The sequence below is a fragment of the Podarcis bocagei genome (assembly GCF_964188305.1).
Source record: "Podarcis bocagei genome assembly, chromosome: 5".
In the NCBI taxonomy this organism is placed as follows: Eukaryota; Metazoa; Chordata; class Lepidosauria; order Squamata; family Lacertidae; genus Podarcis; species Podarcis bocagei.
Genome location: NC_138129.1, coordinates 6,422,795 through 6,446,409, shown reverse-complemented (window position 1 = coordinate 6,446,409; position 23,615 = coordinate 6,422,795). Strand labels below are relative to the sequence as shown.

At 47.2% G+C, this 23,615-nt stretch overlaps 1 protein-coding gene across 1 annotated transcript; it reads left to right on the top strand.

The window, feature by feature from the left end:
- The first annotated feature begins 3 nt into the window (after window positions 1-3).
- On the top strand, window positions 4-23,166 carry ARFRP1 (ARF related protein 1). The gene is made up of 8 exons (XM_081196757.1): window positions 4-144; window positions 2,815-2,914; window positions 4,090-4,177; window positions 5,097-5,179; window positions 6,460-6,541; window positions 8,282-8,352; window positions 19,256-19,356; window positions 22,172-23,166. The coding sequence occupies exons 2-8, from the start codon at window positions 2,822-2,824 to the stop codon at window positions 22,257-22,259; spliced, it is 606 nt and encodes a 201-aa protein (XP_081052883.1). The 5' UTR covers window positions 4-144; window positions 2,815-2,821; the 3' UTR covers window positions 22,260-23,166.
- The last annotated feature ends 449 nt before the right edge of the window (window positions 23,167-23,615 follow it).

The window sequence follows — 23,615 nt, the reverse complement described above, 5'->3', positions numbered from 1 at the left end:
CCGCGCGGGGGAGAGGAGGACTGCGTTTCCCAGGGTGCCCTGCGCGGAGCGGCCTTTACCACAGCGGGAGGAGGAGGAGGAGGAGGGCTGGTACGAGGAAGGCGAGCATCAGCCGTTGAAGGCGGCTTGGCTGAGGTAACTCAGGTAAGTCGTGCGGCCTTCCAGCGACTCACCTGGGTGAGCCTGCCCCGCCCCGTCGACCGTTACTCTTCGGCGGCCGCAGGTGGAAAGAGGTGCCGGGGCTCACGCCCCAGCCGAGCTGCCTGGAGTTCCTCAAAGGGGGCGCGGGGAAGCGCCTTCTGCGCATGCTCGGGTCCATTCAAGAGGGAAACACTTCGCACATGCTCAGAGGCCCCTCCTTGTCGACGTAAGAAGAGCTCTGCAGGATGAGGCCAGTGGCCCGTCTCTCGTTCCAGCCTCCTGTTGGTTTCAGCCTCACGGTGGTCGACCCATAGCTGTCAACTTTCAGATTTGAAAATAAGGGATCAGCAGCCTCGAAGATAAGGAATCAGCAGCCTCGCCTGTCCTGGGGAGCCTCGAAAATAAGGGATCAGCAGCCTCACCTGTCCTGGGGACAGCCTACGGGGTATCTAATTGTCCAGGATAGCAGCGGGAAACGGCGCTGGAATAAGGGAATTTCCCGCAAAAAAAGGGGGGGGGTTGACAGCTGTGGGTCGGCCAGATGCCCATTATGGGGAACCAGCAAGCAGGATCCAAGCCTAAGAGCCGCCCTCCTGTGGTTTCCACCAACTGGTACTCAGAAGCATGGAGGCAGAGAGCATCAGGGCTAGCAGCCTTCAACAACCCCCTCCTCCATGGATTTATCTAATTCTCTTGAAAAGGCTTCCAGTTTGGTGGCCAGCCCTGCCCCCTGTGGCAGTGGGTACCACAGTTTAACTTTTTTGTTGTTTAGTCGTGTCCGACTCTTCGTGGGCCCATGGACCAGAGCATGCCAGGCCCTCCTGTCTTCCACTGCCTCCCACAACTTGGTGAAACTCATGCTGGTAGCTTCGAGAACACTGTCCAACCATCTCGTCCTCTGTCTTCCCCTTCTCCTTGTGCCCTCCATCTTTCCCAACATTAGGGAATTTTCCAGGGAGTCTTCTCTTCTCATGAGGTGGCCAAAGTATTGGAGCCTCTGCTGTGCAGAGCCCTTTGTCCCACCTTACTAAATATTAGTTCCACCTGGGACCTTAACCCGGATGGAGATAGCTTAGCATCAGTTGCAAGTGCTCTGGTAACCTCCCGTTTAGGCAACATAGAGCTCCAGTCTCCTTAGGATCACCTGTTTCACTTCATGTTTCCTGCAGTGTGGCTCAGCTGCCGTACCTGCAAAAACAAAATTCTGTTCAGGGATTGTATTATCATGATGACTATAAGTTATCAGTGCTTTAATGCCCTGGGGGCACTCTTCCTCAGGGGACGATCAATTGTGATGTAAATGAGAGAACAGCCTTGCAAATAATTCAGCAGAAGTTACCAGCCTGCAAAAAGATACCTCCTTGCTTGCTCTGACACTTCACAAGCACACTCACTTATTGCATGATATTTCTTTTTTTTTCTTTTTTCTGTGGCCACCACAGCATTTCTGTGCACTCTGGGTTCCGTCACAGCGTCCCGTTTTGCCAGAAGTGGTTTAGGCATGCTGGCCACATAACTGGAAAGCTGTCTGCAGACAAACACTGGCTCCTTCGGCCTGAAAGCGGAGATGAGCGCTGCACCCCATAGTCAAATTTGACTAGTCTTAACAGTCCAGGGGTCCTTTACCTTTTACCTTTACCTTGAAGCTAGTGATTCAAGGCTGTGATAGAAAGTGGACAACTTGCACTTTATAGAAATGTTTTAAATACAACTTGTGCGTTCCAAGTTTGCAGTCAGCACCTGTAATTAAAACATGATACTTCAGTGACTGCTCAGTCATGTACTTGTATTCATGAAATGAACTCACACCTAAAATAATGAATGATTTAATGGCTTTCTCTGTGGTGTAGTGGTTAAGAGCAGTGGACTCGTAATCTGGTGAACCGGGTTTGATTCCCCGCTCCTCCACATGCAGCTGCTGGGTGACCTTGGGCATGTCACACTTCTCTGAAGTCTCTCAGCCCCATTCACCTCACAGAGTGTTTGTTGTGGGGGAGGAAGGGAAAGGAGAATGTTAGCCACTTTGAGACTAAGGGTAGTGATAAAGCGGGATATCAAGTCCAAACTCTTCTTCATCTTTTGTGTAATTAAATACAAATTCTTGCAAAGCAAATCTAGGAATGCATGTACTCTTTTCACTAGATGCTAAACATAGTTACATGTAAGAAAGAGACCGCAGGCTTATCTGCCTTGGTTCAGAAGGCTGATGTTATCTTTTTCAAATAGGCTATATATGTTCATGGGGAAACTGCACCACCTGTAGCTGGTTCTTTTTTCACTGTGTTTTTATTTTCTAGCCGACACTGTGGTTTTGAAACATCCTCCTACCTACACCACAAGAACGTTGGTGTTGTGCTCAGATGAGGCTTACTGTAGCTGGGGGTTAAAATGGCCAGGTAGTTGTAAGCATGACATTGGTGCGCTCCCTGCAGGACTGGTTGCCTTCCTTCCAGCAGGCAGGTAGCAGCTGACTTGACTGCAGTCTGCATGACTGGCCCCTGCTCACATCAGTGAACATGTTTCCCCAAGGTGCAGAAAAGTCGTCCTTATGTTCTTTGGGCAGCATGCATGGGGCCTCAAGTCATGTCCTCTTGAGATGGGTCAGGAACATAATGTGCTTGTAGGGGGAGGACACATTTCTAGCAATCTAATATTTGATATTTTTGCTTGTAGGGTCAGGATGTATACACTGCTATCCGGGCTTTACAAGTATATGTTCCGAAGGGATGAATACTGCATCTTGATCCTCGGACTGGACAATGCTGGTAAAACGGTGTGTTCCAATGCTTGTTTGGTGGAGGAGGAAAGACAACCCTCTACTCTTCCTCACTACCTTGTCTGGTTTCACGTATCATGTAGTAATTTCCAAGGTGCTAGGTAAAATGAGTTAATCCCGAATTCTAATTTTAGGAGGATAAATCCTTGAGGCAAACAGCACACAATTAGCATCATTAGGTCAGCTGTCCAACCCCTCCCCCCAGCTCTTCATTTGTTTGAGTTTCTAGTAATTTTCTTCCATAATAATATTTTTGTTGCAAGCAGATATAAAATTAAGGGTCTCAATCATCTTGGATTTTGCTGGGTAAAAGTTTGCTCAGAATTCCTGTAGCAAAGGAATCCAGTGTTCCAAGAAGGCAAGAAAGATCTACTGAACACTGTGCAGTGGAAGGCGGGGGGAAATTGCTTGAACTTGGGTTGAGTCTGTTATGCCTGATTTTGGATGATTGTCCCCCATCCACCCACTGCATTCCCATCCAGCATGGCCCATGATGTTTTGTAGGTTTCACTAACCCACTGAAGAGGGTTTTTTTTTGGGGGGGGGGTGCAGGAGGAAATGAAAGATCCATTGCATGAACTTGCTCTTCTCATACAGTGTTGGAGTAAAAAAAGGTGTCTAAGGACTGCCAAACTCTGGCCTGGTTTGAAGTGGAAATGGCTTCGTGCAAGCTCTGGGAGAGGAAGTTGTGGCTGCCTTGCTCCTTGGTCGTTCTGCGGTGCGCTGAGCTCAGTCATGGGTTGGCTTAGCATGGCATTTGAATCTGGGCTCGTGGTTTACAGACAAACTGTAAGACAAACCATGGCTTGGCTCAGTGAAGCAGCAGAATGATAGTTAGGGTGGGTTGTGAGACTGCACATCTCTGTCTTACTAATGCTTTATTCTGTCCCCGTGTTCTCGGTTATGGACCCCTGCCACTCTTTCCCCGGTTTAAATGTTAAACTCCATAATATTCCATAAAAAGGAAATTCTTGTTTCAGTGGAGATTATGTAAGATTCCTAATTTAGTCACAGAATTTTTCCTTGTTGGCTAGCAGCAGCTAGATTTGATTGATTGCAGAGCTATAAATCTTGGAATTCCAGTTTTACAATAAAGTTTTCCTGTGTCCCAGAAAGCACTTAGTTTAACGACCTGTTTTCCTTCTCCCTCCCCTGCTTCCATTTTTTTCCAGACCTTCCTTGAACAGACTAAAACAAGATTTAACAGGAACTACAAAGGAATGAGTTTATCCAAAATCACAACTACTGTGGGCTTGAACAGTAAGTGAATCTAGTTTGGTCAAGTGAAAATAAGGTTTAAATAAGAGTTTACCTTGACGGGGTGGGGAACTATTTAGAAAAGTTTAAAAAGGGAGTTTGAGCAGCTGCTTGAAGTATCCAAGGCCATGATATATGCATTCTGAAGATAACAGTGCTTCTCTTAAGACTGCCAGGGGGAAAAGAATACAACTGTCCATTCACAGAGTTTTCTCTCTAGCCTATCCGATTTAATTAATGACTGCACTTTAACAATTTTTTTTTCCATTGTGGGCAGTGTCAACTCTCCCTCATTGCTTGCCCCCTATTCCTGCTTCAGGTTTCAAATGTTTTTCATTGGCTTTGGAGCAGTGGTTTTCAAAACCTCTCTTCCTAAGGAAATAAATCAAACTTCTATCTCCCATTGAGGGGCCTCTGCATCTTGTGAAGGATTCTGGGTAGTTTTCCAGTGGTGGCTCTGTTGGCTTTTTGCAGTATGGTAGCGCTGCAGAGAGCTTGCTGGGGAGACCATGCATTAAAAAGGGACTCAAAAATAACTCAAACAAGGTTTTAATAACAAAAACAAAAACTCCTAATACACTAAATACATCAACAAACCAGACCCCACCACCAACCCATCCCCCAGGGTAATGGGAGAACTAGGTGCTGCTCCTTATATACTCTACCCAATTGCTGACATAGTTTAATCAGTACAACTCAGCAGCACCTGCTATGTTTCACAGCTGTAAAGCTGGGTCTCGTTAGTTTGCTCTGGCCCTTGCTCCGGCCCCTTAAAGACACACACATCGGGTGGAACAATGATGAACCTTTACATGTAAAGAAACCATTCAACAGGCTCTTGACAAACATCACCTCTGGGGGACTTTTGGATTTCTCTTTGTACAGAAAAAAGGCCCATCTTGGGTTATTGTCTGTCTTCTAGTTGGCACTATAGATGTGGGCAAAGCCAGGCTAATGTTCTGGGATCTTGGAGGACAAGAGGAGCTTCAGTCTCTCTGGGATAAGGTAGGGATGACAGCTGTGTGTTCAGAAATGCCTTGCCACCTTAATAATGGTCCCTTTGAAATTGGTAGCAAGAGAGCTCCCCAGTTAATTGCGCTTTCCAATCAGTGCGGGCAGCACACAAGGAGTTGGATCCAGACGGAGTTCATTGAACTTGATCCTCACCGAAACCCAATAGGAGAAGTTAATCATGACTTGACTTTTTGATTTAATGGGGAATGAAGATCCACAAAGTCCGGATTCAACCCAAAGTGTATTGGGACCATCAGACAAGACTTATGCAAGGATATAGACTATGCAAATGAAATGTCTTCTCTGTGCAATCCCACTCATTTCTTTATTATAGTGTGGGTTTCTGGGAGTTGAGGACTCTTTCATCCTAGTATTTATGTGAGCTTCAACAGTACAGCTTTGCCAGTGTTGCCTAGTGGTTAGGGTGTTGGACGAGCACTGGGGAAGCCTGGGTTCATATCTTCACTTAGCCATGGGCTAGTCACGACCTGTCAGCCTAACCTACCTGACAGAGTTACTTGTGAGGATATCCCACACTGAGTTCAGGAAGGGAAAAGGCTGGATATAAATGAAGTCACTGTGTAATTGTAGCACGGAATCAGAGCCTAGTTCAGTTAAGAGCTTTGCAAGAACAATAGATAGCTTTTATCCAGGCTATCAAGTATTGAAAATGTAGTGTTGCTTTTTTTCTAATAAAAGTAAAGTTTTACTGTCCCCATGGTTTTGTTTTAATGACCCAGGAGAGCTTTATGTTTTTGTTCTGAAAACAGTCAATAGCCTTGTTGGTGTCCATTGGTATGTATGTATATATGTATGTATGTATGTACTTATTTATATTTTTGTTTAACAAACTGTATAGATAGACTTTAATCCTGGGAATTTAACATCTGCTTGTTATGTGCAGTTAGTTTTCTTCTGTGAGCCATTTATAGCTACATACTTTGTTGCCCTCTTTTGCATAGCTGTCAACGTTTCCCTTTTTTTAAAAGGGAAATTCCCTTATTCCAAATAGGATTCCTCGCAAGAAAAGGGAAAAGTTGACAGCTATGCTTTTGGCATATGTCTCTGGGGCATTAGTGCGCACTTTTGGCTTCTGCTTGTAGCGCAGAGCGTTCGGAAAGGACTGTGTGCTTGCTAATTTGCAGGGAGTTAATTGTGCAGGCAACTGTCAAGCAGTTGGGCAGGATTAGGGTTTAGTTTCTTCTGTCCCTGCAGTCCCATGAAATAGGTGAGGAGAACAACTTGGTTTAGCTCCTATGTTATGTTTTCAGTATTATGCAGAGTCCCACGGCGTCATCTACATTATCGACTCCACCGATGAAGAAAGGCTTTCGGAATCAAAACGAGCTTTCGGTGAGCATGCGGGGAGTTTTCCTGGAATTCGTCTGTGTAGGGTGGGAGGGGCTTAAAACTGCTTGAAACAAGCAGAGTGTATTCCTGTGACTTTGCCAACCGCAAAGCAAAAGTCAAAGCCCCCAATTAAGTCCAGAGATGTCCTAGCAAAGATATGCGTTCTCCCTCTCCTTGCAGCAGAACGTCATTTTAAAGGTCAGTGCAGCTAGCTGGTTACGTGGTTGGCCTTTTCAACATAGCTTTCCAAATAATACGCTATCATTTATTTATTTAAGAAATCTGTATATATTGCCATTCATCAAAAGGTCACTGGCTCTTTACAATACACATAATAAATTACAAATAAACACAGACTGTAATATTTGTACAATACGAAAACCTAAAGCAGTAATATAAATAAAATTCAGAGGGTGGAATTCAGCTAGCAAGCTCCGCTACCCCACACAAGGACTTCTGTGTTGCAACAGGGTTTTCTCCCTCGCACATGCTTCCCAAAATTGGCTCTTGGGGTGGGAAAACACCTAGAGCAGCACATGGGGGAAGGAGAAGGCAGATTGTTCCGTGAGGCAAGCAGAAATACTTGTGCTGATGGACCAGTCTGCTTGGCACTACGTTGACTTCTTCCCAGCAGCAGTCAACCTGACAATAAATTCCACAACTTACCCCCTGTGAAAAAAAGACAGTCTAATAACTTCAGTTATTATCTACTTATTCCTGATGAGTTATTATCTATCTAGTTGTTATCTAGTTATTATCTACTCATTTCTGATAAAACGGAATACTTGTTTAACAGCTGTTTTATGAAAAATAGCGGGGGGGGGGGGGAGAATCTGCAGCAGGATAGCTAAAGAGCCGAAACAGCGTGCAAATTCCCAGAGTTGCTAGTTTTCCTGGAACCGCTCGTTTAACTTTTTTACTCCAGATGTTCCCCTCGGCTGTGCATAGGCTACAGTTTAGTTGCGGACAATTGGATCAAAAGTGTGATATGAATGTGTAGGGGAACATCTAGGTTCCCTCACTGGAGGCCAATAATAGCAAGGCAATGAATCAATAAGCATTTGTTTCCACGTGCAAGGTGGGCAACCCCAAAGCAGAAGTCACTGCGAAGGGTTCAAATGTAATACTAGTGTAGATATAGCAGTGTAAAATAATCAAACCCACTCTTTAAGAACACAGTCTTAAAGCATCGTTTCAGGGACACTAACCAATTAGCAGCTTGTACCTTTTTATATGCACATTTACATCCCTTTGTTGCTACCCTATATTACACAACCAGCAATTTTCATTGAAGCTTCTAAAGCATGATTTGTTGCATTCTCCTATCTTCTGATGTCTGCAAATGTTTTCTTATCTGTAACATAGCTTGACCGCTCCCTTTCAACCCTGTCAAATATGGCCTTGTTTTCTTTCCACCTAGCAGTTTCTCTTCAGTTTAACTAAACAATTTAACTATTTCAGTCCCTACAAATGTCGTCTTGCCATTTGCAAGACGTCCTCAGTGCAAAAGTGTTTTCATTCTGACATACACAGGATCTCTGTTAATGGCCTGTTCCAGAGAGGAACTTGTAGTCATTTTATTCCTCCCTGGTCTTCTTTTACTCCCATACTTCGCTGAGCTAAGTCAAGGTTCGGCGTAACTTGCCATCCAAATGTATGTTTGTGGTTAAGCTCACCTCCTTGACTACAAGCTGTGGCCATGGATATAACCCAGTTCTCTTCTCCCTTTCATCTTCCTCACAGAGAAGATGATAACTAGTGAAGTCCTGGAAGGTGTTCCATTGTTGGTTCTGGCGAACAAGCAAGACGTGGAGGTGAGATCATCATTTGTTTCAAAATCATTCCCAGTTAGTGGTGTTTTAAAATTTCTAATTAGTATTTCAGGACTACTTTTCTATTGCCCTCTTAAGTAGCTAGCAAAGTTGAGCACAGCTAAAATATAAAAACAACAATAAGGGGGAAGAGAATGGCATAAGAACTTAGCAGCAACAAATCTATAAAATGGAACAGAAACTAGGTCCTGCTTTCCATAAGGATACATATGTCTTTTCACTGATACATAATCGGTAATCTCTCTGGCTGCTTCTGTGACTTTCTAGTTACCAGACATAGTTGCTGTGAGCTACACATTTCAGTAGCCTCCAGGAAATGTGACCTGAATATTTTCTGTCCTTCCCTGTGCATTTTGTATAAACTGGCTGTTGGATGTTTGTAGTGGTCTTATGTTAGGTGACCTCAAACCAGGAGAGGTGGTCTCAGGTGCAAAAAGCAACAACAATGTATTTTCTTGGAGGGGAGCTATCCTGGTCCGTCTTGCTCTTCCCATTGGCTCCAGAAAGTAGAGCCAAATACAGCTTTTTCTATCTCCTTCCATGGGAAGGAGTTGGTGTGCTGGGATTGTATCTGTTTGCCTGACAAGTGTGTTTTTGGTGACATAGGTATCAGTTTAAAAGGTAAAGGGACCCCTGACTATTAGGTCCAGTCGTGGCCGACTCTGGGGTTGTGATGCTCATCTCGCTTTATTGACCGAGGGAGCCGGTGTACAGCTTCCGGGTCATGTGGCCAGCATGACTAAGCCGCTTCTGGCAAACCAGAGCAGCGCACGGAAACACCGTTTACCTTCCCCCCGGAGTGGTACCTATTTATCTACTTGCACCTTGACGTGCTTTTGAACTGCTAGGTTGGCAGGAGCAGGGACCGAGCAACGGGAGCTCACCCTGTCACAGGAATTTGAACCGTCGACCTTCTGATCGGCAAGTCCTAGGCTCTGTGGTTTAACCCACAGTGCCACCCGCGTCCCCTAGGTATCAGTTTACTGCCCCATAACACAGGAAGCCTTCTATTGGTGAGCATAAAAGCAGATGCATTCAGAGCAAAGTCTCTGGGAGGGAGAAACTGCTGCCCTCCAGTGTTTCTGGATCTGCACTCTAATCCCTGACCCTGAAGCTCAAATCTATCCCAAAGCTGATCTTTCTTCAGTTTTGGCTGAAGTGAACGAATATGCAAGAAAAGAAGTGTTGCATGCTAGGGGCAAGATATGTCATACTCTTTGATGCCCTGGCTGTGGTATCCAGTGTACTAGGAATTCTGATGTAGCCTGTCTTCCCTCCCCATGGCTGTGCTGGTTGGGGCTGATGGGAGTTGTAGTTCACAATATCTGGAAGGCACGGGTTGGGGGAAGACTGGCACTGTAGCTTTCATTAATCCCAACAGCTGCAGTGCCCGCACTCTGTACTCTAGGGGGAGCCAGTCACTCATTGAAAACGGGATAGACCCTACAGTACTGTTAAGTTCTGCACCTTGAATGCGCACACATAATTTGTGCCGGCGGATGCGCACACTAATCCAGCCAAGACTCTCACTTCATGCATTTGATGGTTTGCAGTCCACAAGAGCTTATGCCAAATAAACACGTCACCCAATTTAATGTGGCAACTAAAGGTCTTCAGAGTTCCGCTGCAGAAACCTTTATGCATACAGAAGTAAAATGTGCACATCGAAATCTCCGGGATGAAATGCATCTATCATCGAAACAAGGAACAGCAGTCTCCTTATTCACCATAGCTCAAAGATTCTCAGCAGCTTGGGCAAACAGAGCAAACCTTTTTTGGAATTTCCTCTCAGAGGGGTGGTGGTGATTACTGACATACATACAAAGGAAACGATACGTTTCTGGCACCATTTTTTCCTGGCATTCCGCTTTCCAAATGCCTTTTGTCTAAAGGTTGAAGCTTGACTTAGTGGCAGTGCTAGGTGGGTGCTGCCCAAAGAAGGTGCTTTGTGCAGTCTGGAATGTGGAAGCGAAAATTAAACTAAGAACTGGGTCATGCTTATGAATTCTTTTGTGCTTGCGTCAGATTTTCCACTCCGGTTTACATTACGCACGTTTCTGTAAAGAATTGGCAAAAGTGTTGCAATGAGTGCCTGCGAGGGATGAATTCCGGCATCTGTGGAATGTGCCAGACTAGTGTGTGCCCTCACACCACAAACAGACTTGCACAGAGGACTTTAGAGCGATCTCTGTTTCCCGTGGGGTGCCAGCAAATTATTAAGCCTGGTAGGGGACCAAGGGTGGGCTTTAGCAAATAATAATAATAATAATAATAATAATAATAATAATAATAATAATAATAATTAATAATTTATTATTTATGCCACGCCCATCTGGCTGGGTTTCCCCAGCCACTCTGGGCGGCTTCCAAAAGAATATTAAAATACTATGATACATCAAACATTAAAAGCTTCCCTAAACAGGGCTGCCTTCAGATGTCTTCTAAAAGTCTGGTAGCTGTTGTTCTCTTTGACATCTGGTGGGAGGGCGTTCCACAGGGAGGGCGCCACTACCGAGAAGGCCCTCTGCCTGGTTCCCTGTAACTTGGCTTCTCGCAGTGAGGGAACCGCCAGAAGGCCCTCGGTGCTGGACCTCAGTGTTCGGGTAGAACGATGGAGGTGGAGACGCTCCTTCAGGTATACTGGACCGAGGCCGTTTAGGTGCACGACTAAAGGAAATTCAACCGCATACCTCCAAGCTTAAAAGTCTGCCGTTGCTGGGGCCTGCTCTATACCCGGAGCAAAAATGAGGTGGTGAAGTGGACAGGGTGCTATTTCTCCCATGTGAAGAGTGCCTCGTCCCCTTGCAATGAGTGCTTCATCTGGAAAAAAAACCTTAACAAAGCAGGGAGAAAGAAGGCTTATTTTGGTTTTCACTAGAGGAACATTTGAAACCAAAAACTACCCATCACAATCTATTGAACTCGATTCTGGGCTGCGCAGGTAGACCCAGGCATGATTACACCTGAAAACACTTGGGCAAAGTTTCTCTTACTTCGGGGAGGTTCAGTTTGGAAACTCTCCTTTTGTCTCTAGCCATTCTGTTTGCTGGAACTGTTTCAGTCGCCAACTGTCCTTTTGGGCTACGGCAGCTGCCCTCTCATCTGATCATCTAATGTCCAAATGCAGCAGCAGTGCCTGGCTGCAGCAGATCTTGTGCCAAAGTTTTATACGTGATTCCAGGATTCCACTTGGCTGGTCAGATGCTTCATGAAGTTGAGAGCAGCGCTGTGTAGCTTTCCTTGGGTTGCATCCAGCAAAGCCGTCCCATTGGCATGAGGACTTTGCCTGTGCAATGGGATTCTTTTCTACCTGTGCCACCCCCCGCTCAAAAGGATCTGCTCCATAGAGTTGGGGAATCTCTATGTCAGACTCTAACCTGTCTTTTCCAGGCTTTATTATCTGTACAAACTATTTTACACTGCAGAGCGTCGCAAGTCCATGTCTGCTCAGTAGCTAGCAGAATCTGGGAGTGGGCGGTCCTTATACCTTCCCCAGCATAACAGTCTTTTGACCCCCATCCTTCTCCTCCCCTCTCTGCGCGCAAACCTACTGCACAAAGTGGGCGTTGGCAAAGGGGAACTTGCCTCCCCCTCCACTTTGCTCAGGCTCGGTGTTGAGGCTCTCCCTAGCATCTTCTGATCCCTGCATCCCTTCCCCACTGGCTTCCCTCCTCGCCAGAGGAAGAGCTGCTTCGCAAGATCTTCGGAGGCTCCCTGTAACACAACTGCTCTTCCGCCTCTTGCCTCTGAGCTGATGGCAGTTCCCTGACACTCTAGAACAGACTGAGGGCAGCTTATAGAGGAGAAGTCCTTGAACTAATGTGACATTTTGGTTGGATGCAGTCCCTTTAAAAAACAACAATGGTGCCCATTGCTAGCAAAGGCAAGAATTCTAGCTGCTTGCTCTCCTTGCCCAGGAGGCCTTTTCTTGCTGCTTCTGCTGCAGGGATCTCCACACAGGAACACATTCGCCAGGGACCAAGGTTCGCAGCCCATGACTCCCACCTTGTTCGCTATAGGAACTAAGGTGGGATTTCTTCCCCAACCAGGCGACGTCCTGATGTTTTGGACTACAACTCTCACCAGCCCCAGTGAATTGTCCAAAAAACCAAGAGTATGCGAAGCTGAGGAAGACTGGGTGACATAGTGTTTTGGTTTTTTTACATATTGAGGTTGATGTTAACTGAAGAATGCTGCGTCCTTAACAAAGCAACGTTTCTTAAACAAAAAAGAGCCAGTTGTATTTTTTAAAGGGACATCTTCCTTTATTTCTGTGTCCCCCCCCCCCCCGTGTTTTGGAAAGAAATTAAGAAAAATCTACTGTAGCCCTGACAGTGCTTTTCCAGGATGGGAGCCAAAAACAACAAAAGAACGAGGAATAAACAAACGAAATCATAAACTGTGTTCATTTAGAAGAAATTCTCAGTGAGCAATAAGTTGGTTTTATTAGGATCAAACAAAATAGTGCTGAGTAATAGTGAGCAACTTCCTCTGAATTCTTCTTCCTATTGGTGTTTTGCTGGGGGAGGGAGAAGAAAAAATAAAAAGATCGTCCCTGTTCTTGGATGATGTGGCACTTAATTTCCAACCGCTAAGTAGTGCTTTGATTGACTTCTTTTACAAACACAGCATCATCCAAAATTTATCTCTGGCTTTGCTTATACAAAAGCTGCAATGTTATTTTTTACTTCTGTTTCTGGCCTCAGAAGGAGAACCCGTGTGCTTCACCTAAGGCTGGAGACAGATCTGGCTAACAACTGAGGTTTATATTATTATTTTAATGGGGGGGGCCTGTTATCCTACCCTTCACTAAAAGAAAGCAGGAAGCTTCAGCAACAGCTTATTCTAGCACCAACATGGGGTTCTGTATTCAGCATTATCCATATATCACTAGGCCATAAGGACCTCCCTGGCAGATCTCAACTTGTGAGCAGGACAGCATCCTCCCTTCAGGTAATTCGGTCCCAAGTCTTTAGGGCCATATAGAGAAAACATTGAACTGGGCTCAGTAATGAGTTGGCAAACAGTGCAGATCTTTCAAGGGTGGTCTTCAAAAATTGGTGTCAGCCATTCATTCATTCATCTCAGGATCCTTGGTGTAGCCTCGTATCAACAGCATTTAGAGACTATTTTGATTAGAGCGCATGTTCTCTCTATCTTGAGACCTAGTATTAATGCAAGCTATTAACGTTAATTAATTAATGCAAGTATTAATGACTTCAACATCCAGCATATAACACAGTCGCCTAATGTTATTCATCACAATTTCCCCATTTCACAATAATGATTAATTAGCTCAGGCATCAAACCTGCTGAATGCGTCAAATTAAAAATACTTGACCGGTATTTGACTTTTCAGTTGAACAGATTGTTTTTTACTGGTCAGATGCCCAATTTCTCATTCCCTCGTGACTCCCAGGCCAGTCCATCCCTATCCATTTATAGCTGATAACCTTCCACTTGCCATTATTTGGGAGTTTGCTGAGGCTCCACCTCTCTTGTCTTGCAAAGGAGGTTGGGGGGGTGCCAGGGCCACTGAAAGCCATAGCTTAGTGGTGCAACATCTGTGTTGCATCATCATCATCACCATCTTGCCTTTTCCCCAACAAGATTCAAGGCAACTTACAGCTAAGATAGACATAGCTAAAAACTTATGAAAAGGCAATAATTAAAAAACAATTAAACATAAGTCCAATTACTTACCTGGCAGGGGAGATACCATGATCACAAACATAAGTCCCATTAAAATATAGACATTTTTTGTTATTATTACATAGAAAAAATCACATACAAAATGTCCCCGGTTCAAATCCGTGGCATAACCTGGCAGGGCTGAGAGAGGCTCTCTAAATCCCTTTTCAGTGTAGACATGCTGGGGCTAGATGAGCCCATAGTCTGCCTCTGCAAAAGGCAGCTCCCTCTGTTCCTAGGGCGCCAGACCCCCTGCTCCGATGTCAGTGCAGTTAAATCTTTATTCCAGGAAACAAAAGAGCGCAGGCCTGGTGAGCACAGCAACCCTTCCCAGTAGGTCTTCCCCGAATGAGGCAGTTGTGAGGACTGAAGGTCTGTGTCTTCCCACTGCTCCCTAAGACTCCCCCCCCCCCAATCCCAGGTCCTTCCCTAGCAATCTCAGCTCTTTCATCTAGTCCCTCATTGCTCTGCTCTCTTCATTCCTCTACTTGTTCTGGGAGAGCGGGGGAGAGGAGCTGGTCGCAGCAGGAGGGGGAGATTCCCTGGATTCTTCAGCATCCTGTCTCATCTCTATCTCCTGGCCTTCCTCCTCTCCTGCCTCTGGGTCTAGACCAGGGGTCAGCAAACATTTTCCGCAGGGGGCTGGTCCACTATCCCTCAGACCTTGTGGGGGGACGGGCTATATTTTTTTGGGGGGGGGGATGAATGAATTCCCATGCCCCACAAATAACCCAGAGATGCATTTTAAATAAAAGCACACATTCTACTCATGTAAAAACACCAGGCAGGCCCCACAAATAACCCAGAGATGCATTTTAAATAAAAGGACACATTCTACTCATGTAAAAACACGCTGATTCCTGGACTGTCCGTGGGCCGGATTTAAAAGGCGATTGGGCTGGATCCGGCCCCCAGCCCTTAGTTTGCCTACCCATGGTCTAGAGCAGCCTTTCTCAACCTGTGGGTCCCCAGATGTTGTTGAACTACAACTCCCATCACCCCTAGCTAGCAAGGCCAGAGCTCAGGGATGATGGGAGTTGTAGTCCAACAACATCTGGGGACCCACAGGTTGAGAATCGCTGGTCTAGAGACTACCCTCTGGCACAGCTGCCTCCTGTTCCCTAAACCCTAGTACCTTTTCAGCTTCTGACACTTCCTCCTCCCAGTCTGCTCCCTCTTCTCCCCTTGACTGCTCGATGTCCCACCACCACCAACCCCCTGGCTCTGAGCCGCCTTCCCTTGGGGGTTCCCCAGCTGCTGCCTCCCACCAGTCCCCTTCGTCCAGCCGGTCCATAACAATTGACCAGCCTACTCCTCTGTAACAGTTGCTTTGGGGAGTGCCAGGACCTCCTCTGAAGACAATTCCTCCAGGCAGTTAAGGATGCTGTAAATGATGTGCTAATCTCCTTTGGAAGGTTCCGCCTGCTATCTTGGTTCAAAATGGTGTCTCATCGGAGCAAAATATAGACCCAGATCTGTTCCTCGATCTCAGGGTCCATATCGTGCAAAGTTTGCTGACAATATATGAAGAGTTGTCTGAATGTATACAGAACAGACGGACAAACAACTTTCCGAGCTTAAGAGATTTAGTGCTGTTGAGTCCAGAAACTCGCAGGCCCACAGCTGTGTTAATGGATCTGCCTGGGAAAGGTTTCCTAAGGATTGTGCAATATCTAATATGCAGCATGCTGGTTCTTTTACAGGGACACCTTTGTGCTCTTGTGTACTTATTGTTATAACGTCATGCTGCTCCATTAGCTAAGTGGGGCCGGTTCCCATCCCTTTGTCCTTACATGACCTGGAGGCTTTTGCGGGAAGGGTTGTTTTAGACTTGAGTTCCAAGAATTCTTTGTCAACCCCCCCAGCACACAAACACTACAAAGATGATATCTGCAAGACCACACACAGACTTAAGAGACGGACGCAGGAGCCTATCCGGTCTCCTTTGGCATTCAGAGTTCTGGTTCCGACTTTTTAAAAAAGCCAAGCTGTTTAGTATCCATATACCTATACTTTGCCGGCATGAACCTGTTCACGTGGAGGTCCTGCCCTGTATTCTGCAGTTATTGAGTGCGCTGCTGGTTGAGTACCCTGCCAGGGAGGTGCCTCAGGAGATCTGTCTGACTCCACCATCTCCGCCCCTTTTATTGGAAAACAACATTGTTCCATAAAATCTGGCCATGGCCGTGGCCTTGGAAGGCTTTAAAAAGGAATTGGATAGATTTGTAGTGAAAGAGAAGTACATCAGTGGCTGCTACTCGTGCTGGCAGTGTTATGTAGTGGTTAGAGTGCGGGACTAGGACCTGGGAGACTAGGATTCAAATCCCCACTCAACCATGAAGCTCACTGAGGGATCAGCCAATGTATTTCATCCTGAGCTACCTCACAGGGTTGCGGTGAGGATAAAATGGGAGAGGGAGAGAAGTATGCAGGTAGGGCAAAAATGCTGTTAATTAACTAATTCTGTGGATCCAGAGGCAGCCTGAGTAAAGCTGTACTGTAGCCCATAGCAGTTTATGCCACAATAAATGGATTGGCTCCTAGCTGATTTTGGTGCATTACATTGTTTTGTTAATTATAGCATTTAGTTCAACATTTACTACTAGCTCTGGGCACATGACATTTGCCTTTCCCCTTTGCAGCGAGGGCTGTTTGTGCTGCACTGAAGAAGGGGTCTCGTTTACCTCTGGAGCCAGACCCAAACCCCACTCTGGGCCCTCCCCACCCAAGCTGCCTCACCGAGTTTCAGCAAGATGGCTTAGGCTAGACCGAGAGTGTGTATATAAGGGAATGGCAAAAGTGCTTTGCATTTTCCACGAGCAATCAAAATCTCAGGGAAGTATCTCACCAAAACCCGTCTGCTAGGTTTTTGTCTTGGTTCCTGAGCCTCTTCCAAACACTTTCTTCCACGAATGCATGACGCCTGCTATCTTCGTTGTGTTTATTACGTCGTCCTAATTGAATACCCAGGGGACTTAGCCATCTCTGTCCTAAGGCAGTTTGCTGGAGGTCCTTCGGTACAAATCCCTCTCAGTAATTATTGCTTCATGGACCTCTTCCTGCTGTTTTGGAACTCTGGAATTTTCCCCAATGGTGACATTGAACTTAAACACAAATGACTTAACCTACATGGCCAAGCAGTAACGCAACTTTGCGCAGATGTGGACGATTCCTCCTCTTTATAATCCCAGCAATCTGAAAACAGCGAGGAAGTTTCTTTTAAAACATCTTACTCGTATTTCCTTATCTATTTCTCAACCCTGGTGCTATATGTTTGATTTACCACTTATTCGTAAATCCCTGTTTGTCTCCCAGCAGCTGTGGTTTAAGTGTGGGATGGAACAATTCAGACACATTTTTTAAAAGTAAACAAAAGAAAACATGATGCTTTTAATTACTAGTTTTTATCCCTTACCTGCTTTGAGTTTTATGTGTTCCGTTTATCTGCATGTTTTATCTTGTAGTGGTTTATGACCGAAATAAAGTTTGATACTGATACAGTGGTACCCCGCAAGACGAACGCCTCGCAAGACGGAAAACCCGCTAGACGAAAGGCTTTTCCGTTTTGGAGGCGTTTCGCAAAACGAATTTCCCTATGGGCTTGCTTCGCAAGACGAAAGCCCATAGGGAAATCTCCGGGACAGCGGGGAAGCGCAGCGCTTCTTCCCCACTGTCCTCGGACCTCCTCCGAAGGCTGGCGGTGGGGAGAAAACCCCTTCTCCCCGCGCCAGCCTTCGGGAGGCTCCTCCGAAGGCTGGCGGTGGGGAGAAAAGCCCTTCTCCCCGCGCCAGCCTTCGGGAGGCTCCTCCGAAGGCTGGCGGTGGGGACAAAAGCCCTTCTCCCCGCGCCAGCCTTCGGGAGGCTCCTCCGAAGGCTGGCGGTGGGGAGAAAAGCCCTTCTCCCCGCGCCAGCCTTTGGAAGGCTGCTCCGAAGGCTGGCGGTGGGGCGGAAAGCCCTTCTCCCCGCGCCAGCCTTCGGAAGGCTCCTCCGAAGGCTGGCGGTGGGGAGAAAAGCCCTTCTCCCCGCGCCAGCCTTTGGAAGGCTGCTCCGAAGGCTGGCGGTGGGGCGGAAAGCCCTTCTCCCCACGCCAGCCTTCGGATGGCTGTCCTGAAGACTTGCGGTGGGAGGAGGGTTTTCCTTCCCACCGCCAACATTCAGAATGCTGTTCTGAATGTTGGCGGTGGGGAGGAAAAACCCTCCTCCCACCGCAAGCCCCGGGAACAGAGGAGAAGCGCTGCGCCCCTTCCCCTCTGTTCCCGTACCTGTCCTGAAGGCTTGCGGTGGGGAGAAAAGCCCTTCTCCGCACCGCCAGCCTGGCAAGCGGTTTCCATAGCAACGCATTAATTGATTTTCAATGCATTCCTATGGGAAACCGTGCTTCGCAAGACGAAAAACTCGCAAGAAGAAAAAACTTGCGGAACGAATTAATTTCGTCTTGCGAGGCACCACTGTACCTGTAGTATCTCTGGCAACTTAACTACAGCCATCAAGAGCCTGCCCAAATAAAACACTGTGAGAATTGCTGTAAGGATGGCAGAAGTAACGTCTGCGCAGCATTTTGAAAATTTAACTTGGCATTTGCACGTATAGCTGAAATTCATCAGTTTCATTTGGATACTTGTTTGAACATATGGACTGTGTCTGTTAAACTATACTTTGAACTCGGGGTCAGTGGAACATTTTTATTGTTAAAGTCAGCTGACATTGTTTCGTTTCCCCCGTCTTATTTGCCTAAATAAAAGGTGCATTAAAAATAAAAAGTTGGCGCACACATTTGCAATGTGCACTGACAGGGTTCTGGGCTATTAGGAAACATAAAAAAGCAGAGTTCCCGGTTGCATGGCGCTCTGACGCCACATGTGCATTTGTTTACAGATGTCCTTGTTTCTGCAGAGAAAAGCCTTAATGACTAAAAGGAGCTTAGCATTACATTGCTTCCTAAATATGAGCAGACTCACGCTTTGGCTAGGCTTCTGAGTAAAGTAGAGTTGCACAATTCTCTCTGCGGCTTGTGTCTGGCAGTGAGTCTGGCCTAGATGATTTTCAGGTCCTTAGAGTTTGACTCAGCGCATAAGCTGATCCAATATATCTTGCCCTGGCTTCCAAGTCCCGGGAGACTCGCTGTAGGTGAGCGAAGGAGGTGCTTTGTAAAAGGGCAAACCTCTGACAGTTACTCCCTCGTTTACTCCTGCAGAGCTGCCTGTCCATCCCTGACATCAAAACGGCTTTCAGCGACTGCATCAACAAAATCGGGAAGAGAGACTGCCTGACCCAAGCCTGCTCTGCTCTGACAGGGTAAGTGGAGAAGGGCAGCCCATCAGTGCTCTGGAGCAAAGCAGCAACAAAAGAGGGTGCATGTGGATGCCGTCATAGGCTGGAGAAGTATGAAGACAGAATCCTTCCACTCTATCATGGTATAGAGAGGAAATACCAGCCCTGGCCTGTGGTTGCACCGTCTACCCTTGAGGTCGAGGGGGAGGCCTGCTGCCAGATTGCCTTCTGACCACACCAAAAGAGGTGCCTTACATGGGAGGCTGCCTCCTTGAGGCTGATGAGGCATAGCGGCTGACGCTGCATCTGATCTCAGCCACTAAATTCGCTAGCTGGCCCTTAAGATCACTGAGCGACCTATATGAGCTGGCAAGGAGTGGCAGTGCTGAGCTACAACAACAGTCGGGAGGCAAACCCTGGCAAAGAACAAAGGAGTGATTAAACCAGGCTTATGAACAAGCTGGCAAAAGGGGAAGCCAGCACTGACGCACCATCGGGGTGCCTTTGGCAAAGGGACAAAGGGTTCTGTCAGATGCCTGGTGGTGGTTGCTCGTGAGTAAGCAGGCAGGGCTCCGACCTGTCTCCGACAGGTTTTATTGGTGCAAACTATTTACAGTACAGTACAGGGATGCGGGTGGCACTGTGGGTTAAACCACAGAGCCTAGGACTTGCTGATCAGAAGGTCGGCGGTTTGAATCCCCGTGATGGGGTGAGCTCCCTTTGCTCGGTCCCTGTTCCTGCCAACCTAGCAGTTCGAAAGCACATCAAAGTGCAAGTAGATAAATAGGTAACACTCTAGTGGGAAGGTAAACAGCGTTTCCGTGCACTGCTCTGGTTCACCAGAACCAGCTTGGTCATGCTGGCCACATGACCCGGAAGCTGTCTGCGGACAAACGCCGGCTCCATCAGCCTATAGAGCGAGATGAGCGCCGCAACCCCAGAGTCGGTCACGACTGGACCTAATGGTCAGGGGTCCCTTTACCTTTATTTACAGTACAGAACCACAAAGTTCATGTCTGCCTTAGTCACCTGCAGAATACGGGAGTGGCCCCTTCCGGTCCCCCACCCCCAGCATAAGAAATTAGACACCCCAAATCTTCCTCCCCCCTTCCGTTTCACCCCTCTGCGCAGGCTGGGCGGTGGAAACGGCTTGTGTGCCTTCTGGCCAGCCGGGCTAGGAGAGGCGCTTGGGCTCTCAGCAGCATCTTTGAGCCCTCTCCTCGCTTGGCTGGCCCCTTCCCTCCACTGGAGGTGTGGCTTTCCTCACCGCTGGACGATGAGCTGCTCCTCAGAAGCGTCAGAGGCTCTCTGTATCCCGCTGCCTCCCTTCCCTGTTCCGATGGCAGTCCCCTGACAGGTTCCATCTCCTTCGCCACCAGCCTGCTGTGTTTCTGTCCTAGTTGCGGAATATGAAACCTCCCTCAATAGCTCACAATGGAAACCTGGAGGGCTGGCAGGGAAGGAAGAGGAAAACCTGGGCTTCCCTCACCTATTCCTGCCCTCACCTGCACTGACTTCCTGGCCACCTGTGGCTACCCAGCAAGGTGACCTCGAATAAGAATGACCCAGCCTGTGTTATGCAACCTTTTAAGTTGCAAGACCTGGAGCATCAAGAGCCCCTGTGTGATCTTATCCTAGTATTAATAATAATAATAATAATAATTTATTATTTATACCCCGCCCATCTGGCTGAGTTTCCCCAGCCACTCTGGGCGGCTTCCATAGAAACCAAAAATACAGTAAAATATCACAAATTAAAAACTTCCCTGAACAGGGCTGCTTAAGATGTCTTCTGAATATCAGGTAATTATTTATCTCTTTGACATCTGGTGGGAGGGCGTTCCACAGGGCGGGCGCCACTACCAAGAAGGCCCTCTGTCTGGTTCCATGTAGCCTCACTTCTCGCAATGAGGGAACCACCAGAAGGCCCTCGGCGCTGGATCTCAGTGTCCGGGCTGAACGATGGGGGTGGAGTCGCTCCTTCAGGTATACAGGACTATATTAGAATTTATATAGCGTGTTTGCTCTCAAAATGCACCCTTCTGCAGCATAGATGTAGACAGCAGGAGATGGGAAAGGGAAGGGGCTATGGGGAGACCTTAGACCCATGATTCCCAAATTGGAAGGTACCTGGGGGGGCGTGTTTCTCTAGGGGAGTGCTGGAAGTGTAAATGACAACCAGACTTTGAAAAGCTGGTATCAAGTTTACCAGTTTTATTAAATGAATAAAACTACAGTGGTGCCTCGCAAGACGAAAATAATCCGTTTCGCGAGTCTCTTCATCTAGCGGTTTTTCGTCTTGCGAACCAACCCTATTAGCGGCTTAGCGGATTAGCGCTATTAGCGGTTTAGCAGATTAGCGGCTATTAAAGGCTTAGCGGCTAAAAGGCTATTAGCGGCTTAGAAAAAGGGGGGGGAAGTGAAAAAAATCGCAAGACTTGCAAGACGTTTTCGTCTTGGGAAGCAAGCCCATAGGGAAATTCGTCTTGCGAAGCGCATCGAAAAACGGAAAACCCTTTCGTCTAGTGGGTTTTTCGTCTTGCGAGGCATTTGTCTTGCGGGGCAACACTGTAAATAATTTTAATTGGATTTTGAATAAATGTGCAATGAGTTGTTACTGTATTGAATTTTAAAGTGTTGTCATCTTCCTTAGTGGGTCATGCAAACTGCTTTTCTGAATAATACTTTTTAATTGGGGGGGGGGTTATGGAACCAAGGAGGTGGTAGCGTCAAAAGGTTTAGCCTCACTGCCCTAGAGGGTGATGGGAAGGATTTCTGAAGGCAGAAGGAACACTGCAAAGATGGGGAGGATTAAGGGTCTTTTTTTGTGTGTCCTCAGGAAAGGGGTGAACGAAGGGATCGAATGGATGGTGAAGTGCGTGGTGAGGAATATCCATCGCCCCCCCAGGCAGAAGGACATCACGTAAAGGACCACTGAGGAACTGAGCACTGGACACCTTTGTCCTGCACAGACTCACGGCTCTTTCTCTATCTTTCTCCCTCCCCACCCTCTCTCTCCCAACCCCCCCCCAAAGAGATCTGGCCTGGGCTCAAGGCATGAATGTCCTCTTTTGGTGTCTCACAAGAGAACTCCTTGAGAGGAGAAGTCACACCGAAGTCTTTACCCTGTGCTCTCTCCTGACCGTCATCAGCTGTGCTTGTGCACCTGCGCACTGCAAGAGTGAAAGGCCTTGAGCTCCTTCTGTGCCGCTTTTAACCTGTGGAATTGACTGAAGGTCCTTGCGATGGCTAATCGGATGGAAATCGGTGTTTGGATTCGATTGGGAGGGGGAGGGCAGGCACTAACATCCCTATTTGCTGTTGGAAGTTGCCTTCCCAAATCCAGAATTGCATTGGCGGGAGACCCAAGGGTGTTTGTAAGGCAAAGAGGGGTTTGGTGTGGGAGATGACGGTTCCTTTGTAACAAAGAGAACATGTCACAAATCCCACAGTGGGACTGAGGCATCGCTGGGGCTAACGGGGAGTTGTGGTCCACAATATCTGAAGGGCACCAGCTTGGCTGAAACTGCTGTATAGGGTCAAAATTGATTTTTGGGGGGGTCTTATATTTCCAGTTTGTTTTGCTGATTGATCTGCAGCATTGCAGAGACCAAAAGCCAAAGCCTGCCCTGTGATGTTGTGCTCCCACAGTGGTCTTTGCTAGAGGGAAGCTGCCTTCGGAAGACATTTTCTCTCTTGTCTCAGTCAAATGAAGAAATTTGTGGTTCTTCTGTATCCGGCTGGCACTAAGATGCTCTGTGCATTTCCCCGGGAGTCCAGGGAGACCATACAGGGATTGTTGTTTCAATAAAAGTTTCATATTCCTCTGTACAACTTTGCAGAATTCATGGCTAAGTTTCTCTGGCAGAGCTGCTCAAAATATCCCTTCTTATGAATGAAAGTTGCTCGCCCCAGTCTTTGCAGCTTCTGACTCCTGCTTTGCCTAGATTATTCATTCATTTGTGATGCAAATGGCCTCTGAAACGCCCTCTCTCTAGGGCAGCTTTTGTCAAGCTGGCTCGGCCTGATGGAAGCTTTAGTGCAGGGGTCGGCAACCTAAGGCCCATGGGCCACAGGTGGGCCATGGGGGTCATTTAACCAGCCCACGAGCTGTCCCTGAACCGAGTTGCTCGCTTGGCGAGTCCCCGCACGCTGTGCTAAACCAGCACAGCGCGGGGACTCACTTTTGTGGCGTTGGAAATTGCGTCTGTGCAGACGCAGATGTCGGAAATCGCATCTGTGCAGACGCAGACACCGGAAATCACAGGTCCATGGAGGGATCT

Coding starts and splice junctions, on each gene's coding strand:
- ARFRP1 (XM_081196757.1), top strand. CDS start 2,822: ATGTATACACTGCTATCCGGGCTTTACAAGTATATGTTCCGAAGGGAT. Junction 6,542..8,281: donor GGAATCAAAACGAGCTTTCG/GTGAGCATGCGG, acceptor TCTTCCTCACAG/AGAAGATGATAACTAGTGAA. Junction 8,353..19,255: donor CGAACAAGCAAGACGTGGAG/GTGAGATCATCA, acceptor TTACTCCTGCAG/AGCTGCCTGTCCATCCCTGA.